The sequence below is a fragment of the Mytilus trossulus genome, chromosome 7, assembly GCF_036588685.1.
Source record: "Mytilus trossulus isolate FHL-02 chromosome 7, PNRI_Mtr1.1.1.hap1, whole genome shotgun sequence".
In the NCBI taxonomy this organism is placed as follows: Eukaryota; Metazoa; Mollusca; class Bivalvia; order Mytilida; family Mytilidae; genus Mytilus; species Mytilus trossulus.
Window position 1 is genome coordinate 157438 of NC_086379.1, and position 23066 is coordinate 180503.

The 23066-nt window shown below is 35.1% G+C and overlaps 1 protein-coding gene across 1 annotated transcript in view; it reads left to right on the forward strand.

Annotated features, from left to right (window-relative positions):
- Window positions 1–23066, forward strand: part of LOC134726073 (low-density lipoprotein receptor-related protein 2-like) — a 106488-nt gene that overhangs the window by 64909 nt on the left and 18513 nt on the right. The window contains exons 14-20 of the mRNA XM_063590470.1: window positions 6944–7069; window positions 10912–11037; window positions 11692–11817; window positions 14376–14501; window positions 19129–19266; window positions 21460–21585; window positions 22007–22135. Of these exons, the coding sequence (XP_063446540.1) occupies window positions 6944–7069; window positions 10912–11037; window positions 11692–11817; window positions 14376–14501; window positions 19129–19266; window positions 21460–21585; window positions 22007–22135 (897 nt within the window). The remainder of the gene's footprint in view (window positions 1–6943; window positions 7070–10911; window positions 11038–11691; window positions 11818–14375; window positions 14502–19128; window positions 19267–21459; window positions 21586–22006; window positions 22136–23066) is intronic.

A 23066-nucleotide genomic window follows, 5' to 3' on the forward strand; every position in this document is an offset into this window, starting at 1 on the left:
TCCCTAGGGGGATATAATTCAATTTCTTCTCGAAATTCCGCCCGTCTCTTGTCTCCATCTATCCATGGCATCTCTGGATCATACCCCTCGACAATGGGAGGAGGACTGGATGGTGCTTCTGATATTTTAGAGTGGTCCGAAGTTGTTTTGTCGTTCCTTTCCATGGTACTTGGGTTTGTTGGCACTGGGACTTGCTGAGCTAACTGGGGTGATGACTGTGGCGTTACCGTCTCTGCTAAGTATGGCTGCCAAAGAGAGCTTGTACTGATGGTAACCGGCAATGGCTGAGTTGTCTGTGCACTGGGCTGTACTGCAGCTGGTTACGGAGTTGCTGTGAAATATGGCTGCGTGACATAACTTGGGGTGCTGATAACCGGCAATGGCTGATTTGAATGTGATGTGGCCTGTACTGCAGCTGTTAGCGGAGTTGCTGTGAAATATGGCTGCTTGACATAACTTGGGGTGCTGATAACCGGCAATGGCTGATTTGAATGTGATGTGGCCTGTACTGCAGCTGGTTGCGGAGTTGCTGTGAAAAAAGGCTGCATGACGTAACTTGGGGTGCTGATAACCGGCAATGGCTGATTTGAATGTGATGTGGCCTGTACTGCAGCTGGTAGCGGAGTTGCTGTGAAATATGGCTGCGTGACACAACTTGGGGTGCTGATAACCGGCATTGGCTGATTTGCATATGATGTGGCCTGTAGTGCAGCTGGTTGCGGAGTTCCTGTGAAATATGCCTGCATAAGAGAATTTGGGTTGATAGTCACTGGCATAGGAGTTGTTTGTGGAATGGTCTGTACTGCCGCTGGTTGTACTGAAACGTCTGGAGCTCGAACAGGAGCGGTTGTTGTGTTGGGAGCCGTTCGTGGACTCGGAACTGCATGGTTCGGTCTAGGTCTATCTAGCAAACTCAATAACTCTACAGGACTTCCTGTCTGTAATGGTCTTCCCAGGAACAGCATTTCTTCATCTGGGGTTATATTAAATGTTGGCATGTCCACATAAACTGGAGTTGGGCTTCTGACAGGCGTCATCTGGAAGTGGCTGACAGTCTTTTCGTTTCTGCTGCCATCTCAAAATGTACAAGATAATCTTGCCAACTACTGGTTCCGTCGAAAGTTGCTGGTTTCTTATTGTATGATTTATTAGGCGAATTATTTCCTCTCATAACCCTGTTATCGCCCCTATAATCATTTGTCATACCATATGAACCCTGGCTAAACCCTTGATTATCGCGACAACCAGGTATATCCCCACCCGTAGGTACTGTCCTGAAAGACTCCCGTGCATGGCCAGTGCACTCCCTGGGATCTTCTGTACCTGTGTGAATCTTCCATGGGTTCCCCCGCATGCCTTCTGAAGGCACCGTGTGTGTCAATTTTGGACCCTGAGAGACTTCCTGTAAAACTTCTACCCCTGTGAAGTCCTTTGGAGCTCGCTCCTCTGAACGACTTGGGCTATAAAATCTAGGAAAAGACGCCCGTTGCCGGGTTAAACGCTGGTTCTCAACATCGCCTATTCCAGTATTTATGTGTATGTCTCCCCTTCCATGGGCTACCTGCTGATTGATAGTTCGCTCGCGAGCAACTAAACCAGCTGCGGTTTTATCTCCATAAACCGCCCTGCCAGTAGGTTCATTGATCTGTATTAAATCTTCATTATAATGGTCAGTTCTGGTATTTTCATAACTGGTTCCCGGTTAATCATATATACATCGTTGTTCTTGTCTTTCGTAGCAACCTTCTCCGGCTTTCTTTACCCGTATCTGTACCTCTCCTGTTGGTGTAGCATTGATGTATGGTTCGGAGGCAGATGCGGGGAGTCTTGGTCCCTGGGCATGACATTGGGCTGACGGCTGCTCTAAGTCCAGCTGCAAATATTGAGGTTTCTCTGAAAAAGTCCGTGCATATGATTCTTCACAGTCCGACATTTTTAACGGCAATCTTTATGTCAATGGAGATTGTATCCCACCGCTGCAACCAATTGTAGCGGGTCGAGGGTTGGTAGCGTTTCTTTACTGCCTGTTGCATGGTTTATCGGATACTGTGACTGCTATGCGGAGGTCAATATATACTGCTAGACTTCTGGTAGATAGTTGTCTCACTTATCAATCAATATTCAGCTCAACTGCCGCCGTAGTCTTGTTTGCATAAGTTACGATAGCAAAAAGGGGGTGGGGTAGGTAGCCTAACTAGCTGTATAAATGGCGGTTTGGCGTTTCAATAAATACAAAGTCGTATCTCGAACTTAATATGTGTAATTTAATAAGTTAGATTTATATAATCAATAAGTTCCACAAATAACTGTTATAACAATACTATGTTTTATCTACAACTTTATACAAACACAAAATATATAGTCAGTAACAACTGGTTACTTCTCTGGTACCTGTGAGAGTTACAAAAAGGGGGGGGGGGGGCTGGGGTAGCTCTGGTTCAATACGGGCAAGTGAACTGGACTGGTAATAACTAACAGTACTAAATAAATAATCAAAGCATATAATCCTTACAGATCCTTACACATTTCAGCATAAATGGAAGACTAAAGTTAATATATATTTAAAGAATATTTATAGAAGAAATTAACAGTTTATAGTTAAAATTACGGTTTCTGCGGTGTTCCGCAATCGGCGGTACCGTATAAATATTCACAATGAACTTTCCTATTTAGCTAGCGTGATTCAAATAAGCTTTTGTAATAAAAAGATCTAGAATAAATATCAATAATAATCCTCAAAATCCTAAAATATTAGAACCTAACCTTTATAAAATAACTGGTTATATAAATTCTATGTTTCTGCTAGTTTGTTTATAAATTAACAATATGGCTGCCCAGGAGGAACAAGACTGAATAAGAGAGAATGACGCGCATGAATTTATAGTACACGACACACTTTGGACACGATTTGGACACACTTTTGACGTTTCTAACGTCAAATGACGTAACGACACAAACTGCACTTTAAACATACGGGGACTTTTATAAGAAACTTGTAAATAAACAATGGCGGCCCCCAGGGTTGAAGTGACCCGTTAATAAAAAGGGATAAAAGCTACATGTCTGGGAGACTTGTGATCGTTGATACCGGTATAACTACAACAAGGAACCAGAGAATCATATTAGTTTTACTTGACTGTAAGTTAAATGTACAACTCGTACATTAAAATAGTAAATTCTACACTTGTCACATACATCATACAATTATAAAAAATATAGTCTTAAGCTTTGTCCCCATTTCCCGTATCAATTGCCTTCCCATCTTGAACAGTATTTACATTTCATCACAAAATATAAAGAACGTGATCCACAAAAGAAATGATCAAGAATGGATAATTTAGAATTACAAAACCGTAACAATATGTTTAAACTAAATACACTGCTGAAACCAGCACCGAAAAAAACTCATCAAATACACTGCTACAACCAGCACCGAAAGACATTCATCAAATACACTGCTACAACCAGCACCGAAAGACACTTATCAAATACACTGCTACAACCAGCACCGAAAGACACTCATTGAATACACTGCTACAACTAGCACTGAAAGACATTCATCAAATAAACTGATACAACCAGCACCGAAATACATTCATCAAATACACTGCTACAACCAGCACCGAAAGACACTTATCAAATACACTGCTACAACTAGCACCGAAAGAACCTCATCAAATACACTGCTACAACCAGCACCGAAAGACACTCATCAAATACACTGCTACAACTAGCACCGAAAGACCTTCATCAAATATACTGCTGAAACCAGCACCGAAAGAACCTCATCAAATACACTGCTACAACCAGCACCGAAAGACACTCATCAAATACACTGCTACAACTAGCACCGAAAGACATTCATAAAATACACTGCTGAAACCAGCACCGAAAGAACCTCATCAAATACACTGCTACAACCAGCACCGAAAGACACTTATCAAATACACTGCTACAACCAGCACCGAAAGACACTTATCAAATACACTGCTACAACCAGCACCGAAAGACACTCATTAAATACACTGCTACAACTAGCACTGAAAGACATTCATCAAATACACTGCTACAACCAGCACAGAAAGCCACTTATCAAATACACTGCTACAACCAGCACCGAAAGACACTCATTAAATCACTGCTACAACTAGCACTGAAAGACATTCATCAAATACACTGCTACAACCAGCACCGAAAGACATTCATCAAATACACTGCTACAACCAGCACCGAAAGACATTCATCAAATACACTGCTACAACCAGCACCGAAAGACACTCATCAAATGCACCGCTTCAACCAGCACCGAAAGAACCTCATCAAATACACTGTTACAACCAGCTCCGAAAGAACCTCATCAAATACACTGCTACATCTAGCACCGAAAGACACTTATCAAATACACTGCTACAACCAGCACAGAAAGACACTCATTAAATACACTGCTACAACCAGCACCGAAAAACACTCATCAAATACACTGCTAAAACCAGCACAGAAAGACACTCATCAAATACACTGCTACAACCAGCACCGAAAGACATTCATCAAATACACTGCTACAACCAGCACCGAAAGACACTCATCAAATACACTGTTAAAACCAGCACAGAAAGACACTCATCAAATACACTGCTACAACCAGCACCGAAAAAACACTCGTCAAATACACTGCTAAAACCAGCACAGAAAGACACTCATCAAATACACTGCTACAACCAGCACCGAAAAACGCTCGTCAAATAAACTGCTACAACCAGCACCGAAAGACACTTATCAAATACACTGCTACAACCAGCACCGAAAAAAAACTCATCAAATACACTGCTACAACCAGCAACGAAAGACATTCATAAAATACACTGCTGAAACCAGCACCGAAAGACACTCATCAGATACACTGCTACAACCAGCACCGAAAGACACTCATCAGATACACTGCTACAACCAGCACAGAAAGAACCTCATCAAATACACTGCTACAACCATCACCGAAAGACATTCATCAAATACATTGCTACAACCAGCACCGAAAGACATTCATCAAATACACTGCTACAACCAGCACCGAAAGACACTCATCAAATACACTGTTACTACCAGCACCGAAAGACACTCGTCAAATACACTGCTACAACCAGCACCGAAAGACATTCATCAGATACACTGCTACAACCAGCACAGAAAGAACCTCATCAAATACACTGCTACAACCAGCACCGACAGACACTCATCAAATACACTGTTACAACCAGCACCGAAAGACATTCATCAAATACACTACTACAACCAGCACCGAAAGACACGTATCAAATACACTGCTACAACTAGCACCGAAAGACACTCATCAAATACACTGTTACAACCAGCACCGAAAGACACTCATCAAATACACAGCTACAACCAGCACCGAAAGACACTCATCAAATACACTACTACAACCAGCACCGAAAAACACTCGTCAAATACACTGCTACAACCAGCACCGAAAGACACTCATCAAATACACTGTTACAACCAGCACCGAAAGACATTCATCAAATACACTGTTACAACCAGCACCGAAAGACACTCATCAGATACACTGCTACAACCAGCACCGAAAGACATTCATCAAATACACTGCTACAACTAGCACCGAAAGAAATTCATCAAATACACTGTTACAACCAGCACCGAAAAACACTTATCAAATACACTGCTACAACCAGCACCGAAAGACATTCATCAAATACACTGTTACAACCAGCACCGAAAGACACTCATCAGATACACTGCTACAACCAGCACCGAAAGACATTCATCAAATACACTGCTACAACTAGCACCGAAAGACATTCATCAAATACACTGTTACAACCAGCACCGAAAAACACTTATCAAATACACTGTTACAACCAGCACCGAAAAACACTTATCAAATACACTGCTACAACCAGCACCGAAAGACACTCATCAAATACACTACTACAACCAGCACCGAAAAACACTTATCAAATACACTGCTACAACCAGCACCGAAAGACACTCATCAAATACACTGCTACAACCAGCACCGAAAGACACTCATCAAATACACTGCTACAACCAGCACAGAAAGACACTCATCAAATACACTGTTACAACCAGCACCGAAAGACACTCATCAAATACACTGCTACAACCAGCACCGAAAGACACTTATCAAATACACTGCTACAACCAGCACCGAAAGACACTCATCAAATACACTGTTACAACCAGCACCGAAAGACACTCGTCAAATACACTGCTACAACCTGCACTGAAAGGCACTCATCAAATACACTGCTACAACCAGCACTGAAAGACACTCGTCAAATACACTGCACAACCTGCACTGAAATGCACTCATCAAATACACTGCTACAACCAGCACCGAAAGACACTCATCAAATACACTACTACAACCAGCACCGAAAGACACTCATCAAATACACTGCTACAACCAGCACCGAAAAACATTCATCAAATTCACTGCTACAACCAGCACCGAAAAAAATAATTGTCTGCTTATTTTCATTTTAATATGTTTGATTCAGTTAATGTAAATTTCCATTTAATAGTTATATAAGTTTCTTCACCCTTTAAAAAACAATAGTGAAGTTTTTTTATATATAAATGAGACTGTTAATTGTTTCGTTTGAATGGTTTTACACTAGTAATTGTGAGAAGCTCTGTGTCGTTTGTTTTTCGGTGTGAGCTAAGGCTCCGTGTTGAAGACAGTACCTTCATCTGTAATGGTTTACTTTTTAAAATAGCGACTTAGATGAAGAATTGTCTCATTTTACACTCATACCATTTCTGTATATAGCTATCGTAAAAACAAGAAATTGCATGAAATTACTTTGATTATTATGGTTGCATACGTACTAGATACAAAACAAACACATTTGCTTATACAATGACAAATCTTTTTTTGCAGCAAAGGAATGTGACAACGACAAAGTTAAATGTGATGATGGCATACAATGTATTTATAAATATCAACTATGTGACAGATACACACATTGTAATGACGAGTCTGATGAGGATGAACATATGTGTAACGGTGAGATATCAACAGTCAGGTTGCATTTTCATTTTTGAGAAGTTGAACATGTATCAGAAGGGTGACTTGTTGACCACAAATCAATTTATTATTGGTATGTTGATATTTTACTTCAATGTTTTGTTGTTATAACAAAGTGTGAGAATGTCAGATTATTACATGGCGTTTTTCATATCGCATGTATCATCAGCCCTAGGTTCAATATCAGCCCAAGAGCCGCATGGCTCGAGGGCTGATATTGACCGAGGGCTGATAATACGTGCGATATGAAAAAATGACATGTTAATATGATCTTTTTATCATATGCTTCAACAATGGAGAAAAATAACAGATTCATATATTGATTCTTTTACGTGGTTCTAAAATAGAACTTCAAAGAGTGAAAAGTTTACGGATGTCGGACCCAAAATTTAGTACATTCGATATGAAATCTTTCCATCGTATACATTGTACCCAAACAGAAGAGAAAAATATATAAATATGTACAAACCGACAAAAAAAGGTATTCAACAATATTCATAATGAACACTGTTTCGAAAAGTCAATTTTTAAAAGTAATTTTCTAAATTGTGTTTGAAACTTTTAAAAAGCATTTATTTATTAATTTGTTTGTTTGGGTTTTTTTAGTTTTTTTTAAATTATTTTACACAATATACTTTCCAGTATCTAAATAATTGTTCTGTACATTACTTTGTAATGTTTTTCACTGAAAACGTAGCATTGAGGTGTATTTTCCGGAATTTCCCGAGTATCACCGGAATGCCATGCGATAACGTTACGGAAATGCATGTGATAACAATCGAAGCATGTGATAAACTTTTCATATCAGCCCGCTAAGCACCAATTCGAAAAATATGGAATTTACGTTTAATTTAATGCTATTATCATACAGTAAGAATCATATGTTATTTAGTCTAAGTATATGATAAAAATAATTACTACGACAAAATGTGCAATGATGTATTTTAACAAGAACGATGTGGCATTATTTTATTTTTGCAATTTGAAACCAAATGCAATAAATAGCCTTTTAAATACGGTAACGTTTTTATGTCTTCTTGATTAGGATTCATGTTACTACTATTTCTCCAAAATGAATGAAATATTGTATTGTGTCCTTTTATAGATATATAGACAATAATAGTGCATTTACTTTACCTATCAACGATATAAGAATGAGGCTTAGAAAACAGCCTCGCATTTCCCCGTTTCGGATCAAATCCTTTAATCTTTCATCTGACAAATCAATGCATGTTGTTTGATGTGTTAATTTTCTTTTAATTTGATTAAAGTATTGGTAAATTCCCGTTTAAACAGGCCTCATATCAGACGAATAAAATGCACTTTACCTGTTGAAACCAGCAATCGATGGTGAACGAATTCGTTTGAGTATGAACGAAAATATTAACAATAAGAATAAAACAAAATTATTTATAGGTCTTAAACACAAAATATTAACCAGTGATGTATGTTTTTTTCCAAAAATTATAAACCAAATAAGTTTGATTCGTTGTATACATTGGAAACAAAACTAGGATGAAGAGGTCGTATGAATAACTAAATATTTTAGACAACTTCTATTTAAAAATGCATGTGAAAAGGTGATATGGGGTCAGTCACTGTATATGACATAGACATAAACAGTCAACGCATTTGACTGCTCAAATAGAACGACTGCAATATAAAACTCGGTATCATCCTGATTATTCCATAATAGCCCAATGTTTATATGGATAGAAAGATGATACCACGGTCCGTATAAAACGCCATTACATATCACAATAATTGTAATTTATACCTTTACCATTATTTACCATATTCCAGTAAACAACCAAAAACCTGAATCTCAGATAAAATGCAATGATTACTGATATGCGTATTTTTTTACATAAAATTCCTAAGCGATGGGTGACGTAATCAATTTCAATGACAAAGTTTAAGAAGTACTGGTAACGATTTCATTGTTATTTAAAAGAATGAAGATTGAATTATTAATTAAAGTCAAGATTATCATTTAATCTTCAGTCTTAACTAGCTTCTGCGATAAATTTAAATTATTTCAAAACCTCATTAAGTTTTATTAGGTTGACAACAATGTATAAGCATCCACAATAAAGGAAAAAGAACTGTCAACTTTAAGAATTACCGGTGATTTACAAATCAAACCATTCAAAATGCCACTGAAAAAAATATGTTTTAAATATGAATAACAGTCATAACTTCATTCTCAAAAACTTGTAAAAAATCTAAATAAACAATATTTCATGTTGAGGCAGGGGTACTGATCACTGGGTTTTAAGTGATTAATGTATTATCGACAAATGACCTCTTAATAAACAATATTTCATGTTGAGGCAGGGGTACTGATCACTGGGTTTTAAGTGATTAATGTATTATCGACAAATGACCTCTTAATAAACAATATTTCATGTTGAGGCAGGGGTACTGATCACTGGGTTTTAAGTGATTAATGTATTATCGACAAATGACCTCTTAATAAACAATATTTCATGTTGAGGCAGGGGTACTGATCACTGGGTTTTAAGTGATTAATGTATTATCGACAAATGACCTCTTAATAAACAATATTTCATGTTGAGGCAGGGGTACTGATCACTGGGTTTTAAGTGATTAATGTATTATCGACAAATGACCTCTTAATAAACAATATTTCATGTTGAGGCAGAGGTACTGATCACTGGGTTTTAAGTGATTAATATATTATCGACAAATGACCTCTTAATAAACAATATTTCATGTTGAGGCAGGGGTACTGATCACTGGGTTTTAAGTGATTAATGTATTATCGACAAATGACCTCTTAATAAACAATATTTCATGTTGAGGCAGGGGTACTGATCACTGGGTTTTAAGTGATTAATGTATTATCGACAAATGACCTCTTAATAAACAATATTTCATGTTGAGGCAGGGGTACTGATCACTGGGTTTTAAGTGATTAATGTATTATCGACAAATGACCTCTTAATAAACAATATTTCATGTTGAGGCAGGGGTACTGATCACTGGGTTTTAAGTGATTAATGTATTATCGACAAATGACCTCTTAATAAACAATATTTCATGTTGAGGCAGGGGTACTGATCACTGGGTTTTAAGTGATTAATGTATTATCGACAAATGACCTCTTAATAAACAATATTTCATGTTGAGGCAGGGGTACTGATCACTGGGTTTTAAGTGATTAATGTATTATCGACAAATGACCTCTTAATAAACAATATTTCATGTTGAGGCAGAGGTACTGATCACTGGGTTTTAAGTGATTAATATATTATCGACAAATGACCTCTTAATAAACAATATTTCATGTTGAGGCAGGGGTACTGATCACTGGGTTTTAAGTGATTAATGTATTATCGACAAATGACCTCTTAATAAAGAACATTTCATGTTGAGGTAGGGGTACTGATCACTGGGTTGTGGTTGTACTTAAGGGCTCGTCAAATTGGTTTATTATCTGATAAAAGGCATACATTACTTACGTGTTGTTCAAACAAATTGATTATATCTCGGTTTTTGAAACGTTTTCTCAACCTGTAAACTTACGTACTAAGCATTGACTATATTATCAATGTTCATATGTTTTTTTCGATCTAGTTTTTTGTCACGCCAAATATATTGCAATGAATTTTTCCTTGATCTGATTATTTCTGAAGATTTTCATAAAATATTTTAGTAGGTTTTCCTATTTGCATTGTAAATATTGCGACGTGTGATTTGACTTTTTTTTTTGTACAGGAGTACAACCGAGGTTTATCCAATTATCAGTTTATCTTGATTATGTGATTTAATGCAGTAAATATATGCGTCAATTACAGCTAGAACCTGTGAACCTGGCGAAACAAAGTGTGCAGACAATTATAACTGTATAGACAAAGACAATGTCTGTAACGGATATGCGAACTGTTATGATGGTTCGGATGAAGAACCAGTAGCATGTAAAGGTACTTTTAAAACACATGTAAAATTTTACTACCATCTTGCATGTATGTACAAATATAACTGTTCAATTTATTTTAATTAAGCATTGTGTATATCCACATGCACTTGACTTAAGAAATAAATCTTTACACTGAAATATTTGATAGATTAGCTAATTTGTTTACCCTTGCAATTCATCTGATTAATATTTAAAATAATGTTTTACGTTCAAATATCAAATTGGTTTACTTTACACATTTCCCTACTGTCATCAATATATATATTTATAATCAATGATTAAACCATAGAAATAAGAGAACATCAGTATCATTGTTTGCCCTACTTTTAAAACGTTAATTGCAATAGAGAATACATTTACTGAATTGATAAGTCAAGCGTTGTTGGATTATTATCAAGCACGTCAAATTTGAACTGAACATTAAATTGAACCCAATTTCCAAACTCCAACAAGTCCAGGGAAAAATTTATTCGGAATATTACAGACGAAATGGCAAATTTAAAAGCTCAAACATATCAAGTTGAAAAAATATGCAAGTAATTAATGTCGTTAAAAAGGTGAAAGATATATTTAAACAAATAATTCTAAACATTCGACAACATATTGAAATTATGAATCTAATGGACATTTCTGGTTATTGTTTTGTTTTTCTTTCTAGAACACAAATGTATAAAAGGTAGAGCTAAATGTGCGGATGGACTACAATGTTTTCGTCAAGAAGATATATGTAACGGCCATGAAAACTGTCATGACGGTAGTGATGAAGATAAAGAAAAATGCCAAAGTAAGCCCCAATCCTAAAAAAGGAGGAAACATTTAAAGTATATGCAACGAGAGGTTTATCGCTAGTCATGCCGTTGATAAACAACTTTCGTTTTTTTAAGTTTTGATACATTGAGAACATTGTTGTATAAAGTTTAAGATAGTTTGCTTATAATTGTTTTTTTCCAAATTTATCATATATAAAGATGTATTTTTGACAATGTAGATGAATTTTTACTGTATTCTGATACTCTGGTACCTAGAATTTATATTTTACATTGATATTATAACTAGCCTTACACACATTATTTTTACATCAAGAATGATATAGCTCGACTTTTCAAGGTGAAGAAATCCAAATAGTGTGTGTTGTATCCGATTGAGACGGTTGAAATTTCTGCCGGCTTAAAATGATTCGAATCATGTTTAGAACCCTTGCGAGGCGACAAAGTTGTAATACTCTATACTGCAAGCAAAATTTATATTTCATTCAAATATTTATATCAAATGTATGTTGATCAGTTTCCCTTTTGTAACTGTTCAAACACTTTGCCAACTATAACTTTTCAATTCCACGTTGAATGTATTTATCTCACTGAACAATATATTACATTATAGCTACATGGTTTCTCTGTTTCCCTCGGTTTTAGTTTGCAATCCGGATTTGTTTTTTCTCAATCTATTGATGACTTTTGAACAGCGGTATACAACTTTTGCCGTAATTTAACGACATAACACTGGTATAATGGAGTCAAAATAGTTTATGTTTTTTTTATTTTAATAAAGACAACAGAAGTATACCGCTGTTTAAAACTCATAAATTCATGGACAAAAAACAAAATCGGGGTAACAAACTAAAACCGAGGGACACGCATTAAAAATAACATGAGAACAACGATACAACACTAAAATATAACAAACACGCAAACGGACTAAGCATAGACAAATCCCACTAGAATAACAAATATAAAATCAAAACCTAATACATGAATTTGCAGTTTTATAAGTTTTTGCTTTTAGCTAAATTTCTACGATTTTTTTTACTTCAACTATAACTCGATAGAACTGTTTTAGTGAATCAAAACTCATGTCCTCCCTGTAGAGTCGAGGGTTATGACATGAGTTACATAATATATGGTACACGTAGTTGGTTTAGTCATGATATAAAATTATTATTAAAGTTTGTAGGTTATGGGTTGGTATCTGAACAGTGTCTATAATGGGAGCGAACTCCAGCAAAAACATCATTGGTGTACTCTAAGGTCTGATTGAAAAAATACATATGATTTAAAAGTGAAGAATATGAAGATATTTCAAGCTATTTAACCATCAATTGTATGGTGGGGGCAGGGCATGACCCCCATGATGAACTAGAAAGACAATTAAGGTTACATATGGGTTACAGATTAGGTACTGAACTTTTTAAAAGTCTAAACAGTAACATCATTATATGAGGGAGTAGAACATGACCACAGAGATAAACCCTTAGCTGTACTGCAAAGGTTTTGCCTGTTCTGTGGCCTATAAAATAAAAATGATTACTACCACTTTATTTTGCTTGTAATGTCTCATAAGCAATCAGTACATTTCTTTTTCATATTGACATGTCAAGACAGAATGTTGTGTTTTAAGCTGACACTTGGAATTATCTATTAGACCTTGACCTTTTCTTTGGCCTTGATGGTCAAATATTAAGGTCATCATCCATAGTACACAATACATAATATTTAGGTGCTGACATTGTGTGTCAAGTGTTAAAAAAATCTTCAAGGAAGAAAAAAGTGTGTCCTCTAGTATCAGAAACGGGGGGAAATCAAATATTTTGACCTTGAGGTCAAAGGTCAAGGTCAACTGGCAGTTGTCATTTAATAAGACATACTGTAGTACACATGTAAACCTTCGTAAAAATATGTAAAACATTTAAAAATTTAAAGTACTATATGAGATTATATGTCCTTTTGATTGTCATTTTACCAAGTATCCAAAGTATGCCCAAAATGCCCCTTTTGGACCGGTCAGCCTCAAAATTTAGCAATATTCAAGCTTTAACATTTTGTCAAGTTTCCAAGGAGGAATGATACTTGTTATAAAAATCAATTCAAATACCAGTTTAACATAACTTTATCTAGCATATTCAGAGCAACAAAAGTGTGATATTTTTGTAGATTTTTTTGGAAATTCAGGCATTTCCAGTTCAAGGCGCTGTTAAATCTAAAAATAGCTTAAAATAAAATTTTAAAGTTACTATTAATTTTCTCTTGACTGTCATAGCATGTGTGCAAAATTTCATTTCATTTGGTTGACATGTCATGTGGAGACTTATAGGCATTTTGCATGGTTCTATCAAAGACTGGGTGTTAAAGACAATTATCATTACAGTCTGTTACAAACCAGTTTAACTATGTACACTATGTTCTCTCTCTCAGTCAATTATAAACTAGTTTAACTATGTATACTTAGTTCTCTCAGTCAGCTATAAACTTATGATACTTTTTTTCTGTGTGTCTTTAGATAACACATATTTAACACTATTCTATATTAATTGTTATTTATTACCCTGATCACAACGTATTTTTTTAGCAAGAAAATGTCCTTATGGTACTAGAAGGTGTAGTGATGACTATCGATGTATTGATGCACAAAGGTGGTGTGATGGACGCGATGAGTGTTCAACGGGAGAAGACGAAGATCCCGATATGTGCTTACGTAAATATGCACCCTAATTATACTGACTGTTAGGTGCTGTTATTTTCTAACTGTGCTATATAAGGTCCAGGTGTTCACTCGTATTTTTATTAACGAGCCGGACTATATGAGTATTTGGACAAATTATGTATTTTTGAAAATAAATGCATTAGAATACTTTATAAAAAAATGATTGCTACATGCAAATTTATTAGTTACAATTCAAAGGCTACATAAGCATTAAATATTGAGGCCACAGCTAGTTTTCATAGCTCATTGTATTATTGCATGTATGCAAAGGATGATAATGACTTCAACACGGTACCATAGCTTCGGTTCTGTGTGATTCCGAGGTGTTTACGATGTTTTTGAAAAGATCTAGATCTCCTATCTTGTAACCTGACTGAATTACATCATATAACCCTACACCTTCGAAAATAAACTAGTGTCCTTGCCGGTGACATCATTCATACTTCAAAAACAATAACACGTATTAGTAACAAAATTCTGAATATTGCACTGCTAATGTTATTTGTATAAAGTTTCAAAATTATTAGAAAATCAATAGACTCTTCATCCTGTCGATTTTAATGTCAGTTTCTAAGTAGCAACATTCCTACAGCACCTGCATGCGGGGTATATATCTCCCAATTGATACGATATTTCCGTGCTTGCATTTCCTATCATGATTTTTTTTATAAAGGGCTGTTGTTCACAAGGAGGCTATTACACTGAGAATTCCAAATGATGAAGTTGAAATCATCCCTTCGTAAATTTTACGGACACCATCACGAGTTGGTTGACAGTTATGGGATAACTATTAAAAAAAATATCAGATATGTTCCTTACGTGTTAACTACAATCCCCTTTCCTTTTATTGATTTGACCTACCTAATTAGACTATTTACCGGATTTATTATCACGTAAGCAACACGACGGGTGCCACATGTGGAGCAGGATCTGCTTACCCTTCAGGAGCACCTGAGATCACCCCTAATTTTCGTTTGGGTTCTTGTTGTTTATTCTTTAGTTTTCTATGGTATGTCATGTGTACTATTGTTTGTCTTTCTGTCTTTTTCATTTTTAGCCATGTCATTGTCAGTTTGTTTTAGGTTTATGAGTTTGACTGTCCCTTTGACTTTTGTATCTTTCGTCCTTCTTTTAAAGTAAAACAGTTGACCTCTTGTGTAACAGATAATTAAGATATTGATAAAATTGATGTACCCAAGTCGACATTTTGCCATTCGCTCGTTATATTCTAATGAAGATATAAAAAATAACATGTGTTTATAATTTTGACTAGTGATGAAATTAAATGTGTGAGACATCTTATTTTTTATTAAGTTTAAATCTTGTTAATTTCTAATAAATCTATAATAAAATTACCTTTGATTGTGCATTTTAAATGACGTGACAACTAGAAGGGTTGTATGTAGCGTTAAGAATTCAAATTAAACCTGTTAATAACCCCGCACGCGCAGTCGGACCATAAGAGTAGGATATATAGGAGTATATACCAATATGGTCATGGAACAACTACTCATGTGGCTTCATCGGCTTTTACTGAGTGTGCTCATTAATCATATAGTTCTCATGTTTCATAGAACTGAGACATCCTGCAGGTTTTTTTGTAGTTTCAATTCAACTTTCCTATATATATATATATATATACTTATGAATATAATTATTTTCTGTGACTGTATCTTACATTAATTTGTAGGATCCTTTACTATATATAATTTAGCTGATCTGTAACAATAACATCTTCATGCCTTATATATCATGTACTGTAGTACGCCGCTAGATTAAAACTTACGTGGAAAGGTCACATATGGCCACCGAAAGCTCTTTTTTGAGAGCCCAGGTGGTCGTGTGGTTTAGCGGGACGGCTGCAGTGCAGGCGATTTGGTGTCACGATATCACAGTAGCATGGGTTCGAATCCCGGCGAGGGAAGAACCAAAAATTTGCGAAAGCAAATTTACAGATCTAACATTGTTGGGTTGATGTTTAGACGAGTTGTATATATATATATATATATACAACTCGTCTATATATATATATATATACAACTCGTCTAAACATCAACCCAACAATGTTAGATCTGTAAATTTGCTTTCGCAAATTTTTGGTTCCTCCCTCGCCGGGATTCGAACCCATGCTACTGTGATATCGTGACACCAAATCGCCTGCACTGCAGCCGTCCCGCTAAACCACACGACCACCTGGGCTCTCAAAAAAGAGCTTTCGGTGGCCATATGTGACCTTTCCACGTAAGTTTTAATCTAGCGGCGTACTACAGTACATGATATATAAGGCATGAAGATGTTATTGTTACAGATCAGCTAAATTATCTATAGTAAAGGATCCTACAAATTAATTTAAGATACAGTCACAGAAAATAATTATATTCATAAGTACGTCTGAGTCAGTGACAACCCTACAACAGATGTATCCATCGGATCGCCATCAATGATGGTGATACATGGCTGTGTACATAATGTATATACAACTCGTCTTAACATCAACCCAACAATGTTAGATCTGTAAATTTGCTTTCGCAAATATTTGGTTCTTCCCTCGCCGGGATTCGAACCCATGCTACTGTGATATCGTGACACCAAATCGCCTGCACTGCAGCCGTCCCGCTAGACCACACGACCACCTGGGCTCTCAAAAAAAGAGCTTTCGGTGGCCATATGTTACCTTTCCGCGTCAGTTTTAATCTAGCGGCGTACTACAGTACATGATATATAAGGCATGAAGATGTTATTGTTACAGATCAGCTAAATTATCTATAGTAAAGGATCCTACAAATTAATTTAAGATACAGTCACAGAAAATAATTATATTCATAAGTACGTCTGAGTCAGTGACAACCCTACAACAGATGTATCCATCGGATCGCCATCAATGATGGTGATACATGGCTGTGTACATAATGTATATACAACTCGTCTTAACATCAACCCAACAATGTTAGATCTGTAAATTTGCTTTCGCAAATATTTGGTTCTTCCCTCGCCGGGATTCGAACCCATGCTACTGTGATATCGTGACACCAAATCGCCTGCACTGCAGCCGTCCCGCTAGACCACACGACCACCTGGGCTCTCAAAAAAAGAGCTTTCGGTGGCCATATGTTACCTTTCCGCGTCAGTTTTAATCTAGCGGCGTACTACAGTACATGATATATAAGGCATGAAGATGTTATTGTTACAGATCAGCTAAATTATCTATAGTAAAGGATCCTACAAATTAATTTAAGATACAGTCACAGAAAATAATTATATTCATAAGTACGTCTGAGTCAGTGACAACCCTACAACAGATGTATCCATCGGATCGCCATCAATGATGGTGATACATGGCTGTGTACATAATGTATATACAACTCGTCTTAACATCAACCCAACAATGTTAGATCTGTAAATTTGCTTTCGCAAATATTTGGTTCTTCCCTCGCCGGGATTCGAACCCATGCTACTGTGATATCGTGACACCAAATCGCCTGCACTGCAGCCGTCCCGCTAGACCACACGACCACCTGGGCTCTCAAAAAAAGAGCTTTCGGTGGCCATATGTTACTTGTTGCAATGTACGCAAAAATAATTTGTTTCTAATTTTAACTTTTCAAAACGCACAAAGGCTCATTTTTACGAGCACGGCATGTCATTTGTGAGTAAATTGTCCGGAATTCGATATGAATGGTGTCAGTATGTGATTTGTTTTGCATACCACACATTTAACGTTTTATATGCCTATGAAATACGTCTACCACTGAAAAAAAACATAAAATACATTTTATGATGATCTAATATTAAGATGACAAGAGACCTTCCAAGCCTCATCTTTGCTTTACGCTGATAATCCTCAACTGCCATGTAATTCAGATGTTGATGTCTGATATATCAATCAATAAACGATGTGATCAATTCTCAATACTCATATTTCAGACAATTTATGACAGACTATATTTGTCAACCATATCAGGATGAATTAAGGCACAGCTCTGTCAAGTATTCTGAATAATATTTTTTTTTTAAAAAGCACAAAGTGTCCTTTTTACTTATATGTTGTTCAATAGTTATACTTTGGGTTTTTTTTTAATTTATTGTGAATGCTCTTCAGCCACTTGTGAAATATATGATATAGTAGTTAACGACTTGTCAATGGTCTTCAGCTACTTGTGAAATATATGATGTAGTATTTAACGACTTGTCAATGCTCTTCAGCCACTTGTGAAATATATGATATAGTATTTAACGACTTGTCAATGCTCTTCAGCTACTTGTGAAATATATGATGTAGTATTTAACGACTTGTCAATGCTCTTCAACCACTTGTGAAATATATGATATAGTATTTAACGACTTGTCAATGCTCTTCAGCCACTTGTGAAATATATGATATAGTATTTAACGACTTGTCAATGCTTTTCAGCTTCTTGTGAAATATATGATGTAGTATTTAACGACTTGTGAATGCTCTTCAGCTACTTGTGAAATATATGATATAGTATTTAACGACTTGTCAATGCTCTTCAGCCACTTTTGAAATATATGATGTAGTATTTAATGACATACACTCTGTTATAGATGTTATGACCATAATCTGTTCCCGTAACCGTAAATCTGCTTTACTTTGTAGATTATGAGTGTCCTATCGGATTTCTGAAATGCAAAGACGGAATGCAGTGTATTCGTCATTTTTATTTGTGTGATGGGAACTCCGTTTCAGAAGTGGGATGTAAAGATGGTTCGAATAATGATACAGATTTTTGTGCAGGTTGAAAACTTTTTACGGGAAAATTCCATACTGTGGATTTATTATTTCTCAATTTATATCAACTTTCGTGGATTTCCGTGGTACAATTGATCTACAAAATTGAATTTTGAACGATAACTAATTTAAAATTACTGAATTCTGCGGAAATTCAATCGTAATGTCCCAAATTAAATGGCGAAATCAAATGATAAAACACTTTAAACGAATGAACAACAACTATCATATTCCTGTCTTGGTACAGGCGTTTTTAAATGTAGAAAATGTTGCATTGAACCTGATGTTAAAGCCCTAAAACTCTCACTTATATGAAAGTCACATTAAATTAAGTTCAATTTACAACGATGCGCGAACAAAACAGACATAAAAAAACAAAAGTCAAAATTTGGGTAGAGCAGTTATCACTGTGTTATAGTGTCAGACCAAACAACTGTTTACAACAAGGCACAAAATTATCTATAAAATAAAAAAAAACACATGCATTGCTTCGCGTGTCTGACGTCAGAAAATGTAAATATCACATAAGGAAAAAAATATCGTATAATGTTTATTCAAAATAATAATAATGTCACATTGAGAATAGTTGTATACAGGGTTAAAAATTCAAAAGTTATGTTATAATTTATTTCAGAAATAGACCTAGATTTTAAATTTTATAGAAGAATTTTTAGGAATCCACATATTGTTAAGACCATTACGCAAGTCAACTTATGTTGTCGTTTGTCGTTCAAAGTATTTTCAAATTTATAATAGAACAATAACATAATGACATATAATAGAACAAGAACATAATGACATATAATAGAACAATAACATAATGACATATAATAGAACAATAACATAATGACATATAATAGAACAATAACATAATGACATATAATAGAACAGTAATATAACGACTGGGATCTTTTAAAGTAGATTCATGTTATAAGAATAAAAAAATCACATCGTTATGATGTATGTCATATAAATTCTAATCTGTACCATGTAGTTACTGTTTTTTTCTGGTTGATTGTGTTGTTATAGTGTTAAAACTTCATCATATAAATCATATCAGTCATGTATGTGTGAGAAAAACATTGCTATCAAGTTTGGTAAATATGACATTACAGATTTCAATATTCAAATGCATGTAAATTAAAATAATAAATGGTATATTTCTTAAAAACTATTGACCCAAATGAGCTATAAACTCTTTACATGTCATCCATTAATTGTCTGGTATGAATAAGTGGCAGTCTTTGTAATAACAGTTATTTCTTGAAAAATTTAAAACATGGCAAAAACAAAACTACTGAGCACACAAACATATTGTAACGTTATGCACCTTCTGAGTTAGACATAGTACTTTTAGTCTTAGTGGCATGACTTTTTTATTAGTTGTTAGTAACTTTGAACAAGCTGTCAGATAACTGCGAGTACTCTAAGATCTGTGCATTGTGGTTTTTCTTGTGTAAGATGTATAAGTACCCGGCCACGTTCACTTGTATTCTTGTCTATCTGATGAGTTAAGCCTTTTTCAACTGATTTTTATAGTTTGTTCTTATTTTGTACTGTTATACCACTGTCCCAGGTTAGGAAGAGGGTTGGGATTCCGCTAACATGTTTAACCCCGCCACATTATCTATGTATGTGCCTGTCCAAAGTCAGGAGCCTGTAATTCAGTGGTTGTCGTTTGTTTATGTGTTACATATTTGTTTTTCGTTAAATTTTTTTACTTAAATAAGGCCGTTAGTTTTCTCGTTTGAATTGTTTTGCATTGTCTGATCGGGGTCTTTTATAGCTGACTATGCGGTATGGGCTTTGCTCATTGTTGAAGGCCGTACAGTGACCTATAGTTGTAAATGTTTGTGTCATTTTGGTCTTTTGTGGATAGTTGTCTCATTGGCAATCATATCACATCTTTTTTTTTTACATAGTAGGTCTTTTTAGCCTGTGCTTTTTGGTGTTGCATTTAAGCAATTATTTCATATTGATAAATTCGATAGAATCATCAAAAGGTAATATACTGGTCCAATATCCTTATTTGAATATATAACTGTTTATTCACACTAAAGTGTGTCTATATGTTATATTACAAGTGATTTCTTGCGAATATGTATTGCATGACTCTTCTAGACATTTTATTTTCATTTTCCAAATGTAACATCTGTAATGTATCAAACACTTATCTATTTCTTGGTTTTAATATTTTAGCCACCGAATGCGCACTGTATTTTGCCAAATGTCCTAATGGTTATGAATGTGTACACCAGTCAATGATATGTTCTGGAGAACAACAATGTAGCGGCGAGTCAGAAGATGGTCAACAATTTTGTAAAAGTAATTAAATGTATTTCTTTCTTTCATTAAGATGGGTTTTTTAAAAGAAGCCGTGAACTATAAATAATATCAGCAAGACCAGAACATTTGTGATGAATTTTGATATAGAAGTCAATATCAAAAGTGTCAGTTGTTGAAGATGAAAATATACCTTTGTGATAGACACAGGTTTGTAATGGCCTTTCGTAAAAAAACATCTGTTTGGGTAGATTGATATGTTGTGTTTCCCTTAGGGTAGAAGTATTAATACAAAGGGGATTGTTGGTGTATCTCGCATCTTAATGACAAATTGTTGAAATGCTCGAACACTTAAGATATTATATTTTTCTTTCTGGAGTCATGGATTATTTCTATGAAATGAAATAGGGGCCAAGGATACCAACGGAACAGTAAAACTCATATATAAATTCTTTAATTACAGCACACAGTTGTGGTGACTTGATGTCCAAATGTGATAATGGCTACCAATGTGTGTACGAGTTCAAGAAATGTGACGGCGTAATAGATTGTACAGATGGTTCAGATGAGAATCCAGACCTATGTGTAGAGAGTATGCTTATTTGGATAAAATCAAATAATGTTTGAAATTATACCAATTTGGCAAATGATGGTCGAAAGGTTTAAGAAATGAAATGATTGTAGTGTTTAAAAAGAGATAATTTCTTTTATCAAATATTTCAAAGGTTTAGTTTTTATAAAGTGCATGTTTAACAGTCAAGTGTGTTTTGTGTGGCCAAGCACTTATTTCAGTTGTGTTTCATTCAAGCATATTTAGACATTTAAATAATAGACAGATTCACGGCAATCACTGAAACTGAATACCTTTTCTTCTAATCTGCCGAAAAATTAGAAAATGTCTGTCCAGCTCTAATTGAGTCAGGTTATGTTTTTAATGTAACTCAATGCAATTTGAAATAACTCACACAGGTTTTAGTACACAAAGAAGAGATTTCAAAAAGCTACAAGAGTGTGATCTTATTTACAGTAAATCTAGAGCTGAAAATCTTATATTGGTTTTACAAAAAATATCATTTTATAAACAACATAATAGCATACTATTTTATTATTCATATATGTTTGACTTACATAATTACAATAATAGGTGTTCCTAAAACTAAAACAAAATCAACTGTGTCCAGTATCATAATATAAGATTCATTGTTTTCTTTGGGAGAAACATTTTGAAACTTTTAATTGACATGTCGACACTCACTTTACCTTTTAGATTCTAGGATTATAAAGTGTTGTACAAGTAACATTTGAAGTACAAGTACAGCGTTAACACCTTTATTGTGTAACAGTTGGTTGACACATTTCAAACTTAACATATACATCAGCTTTATTTACGAAAGGAATACGAATTCATTTCTAGTGTGAAGACACTATTGAAACAAACGTTCGTGAAAAGGTGATTAGCCACTTGTATTAAACATGTTAAAAATATTGTCAGTACTGAAAAAATACTACATATTCGTGTTTTT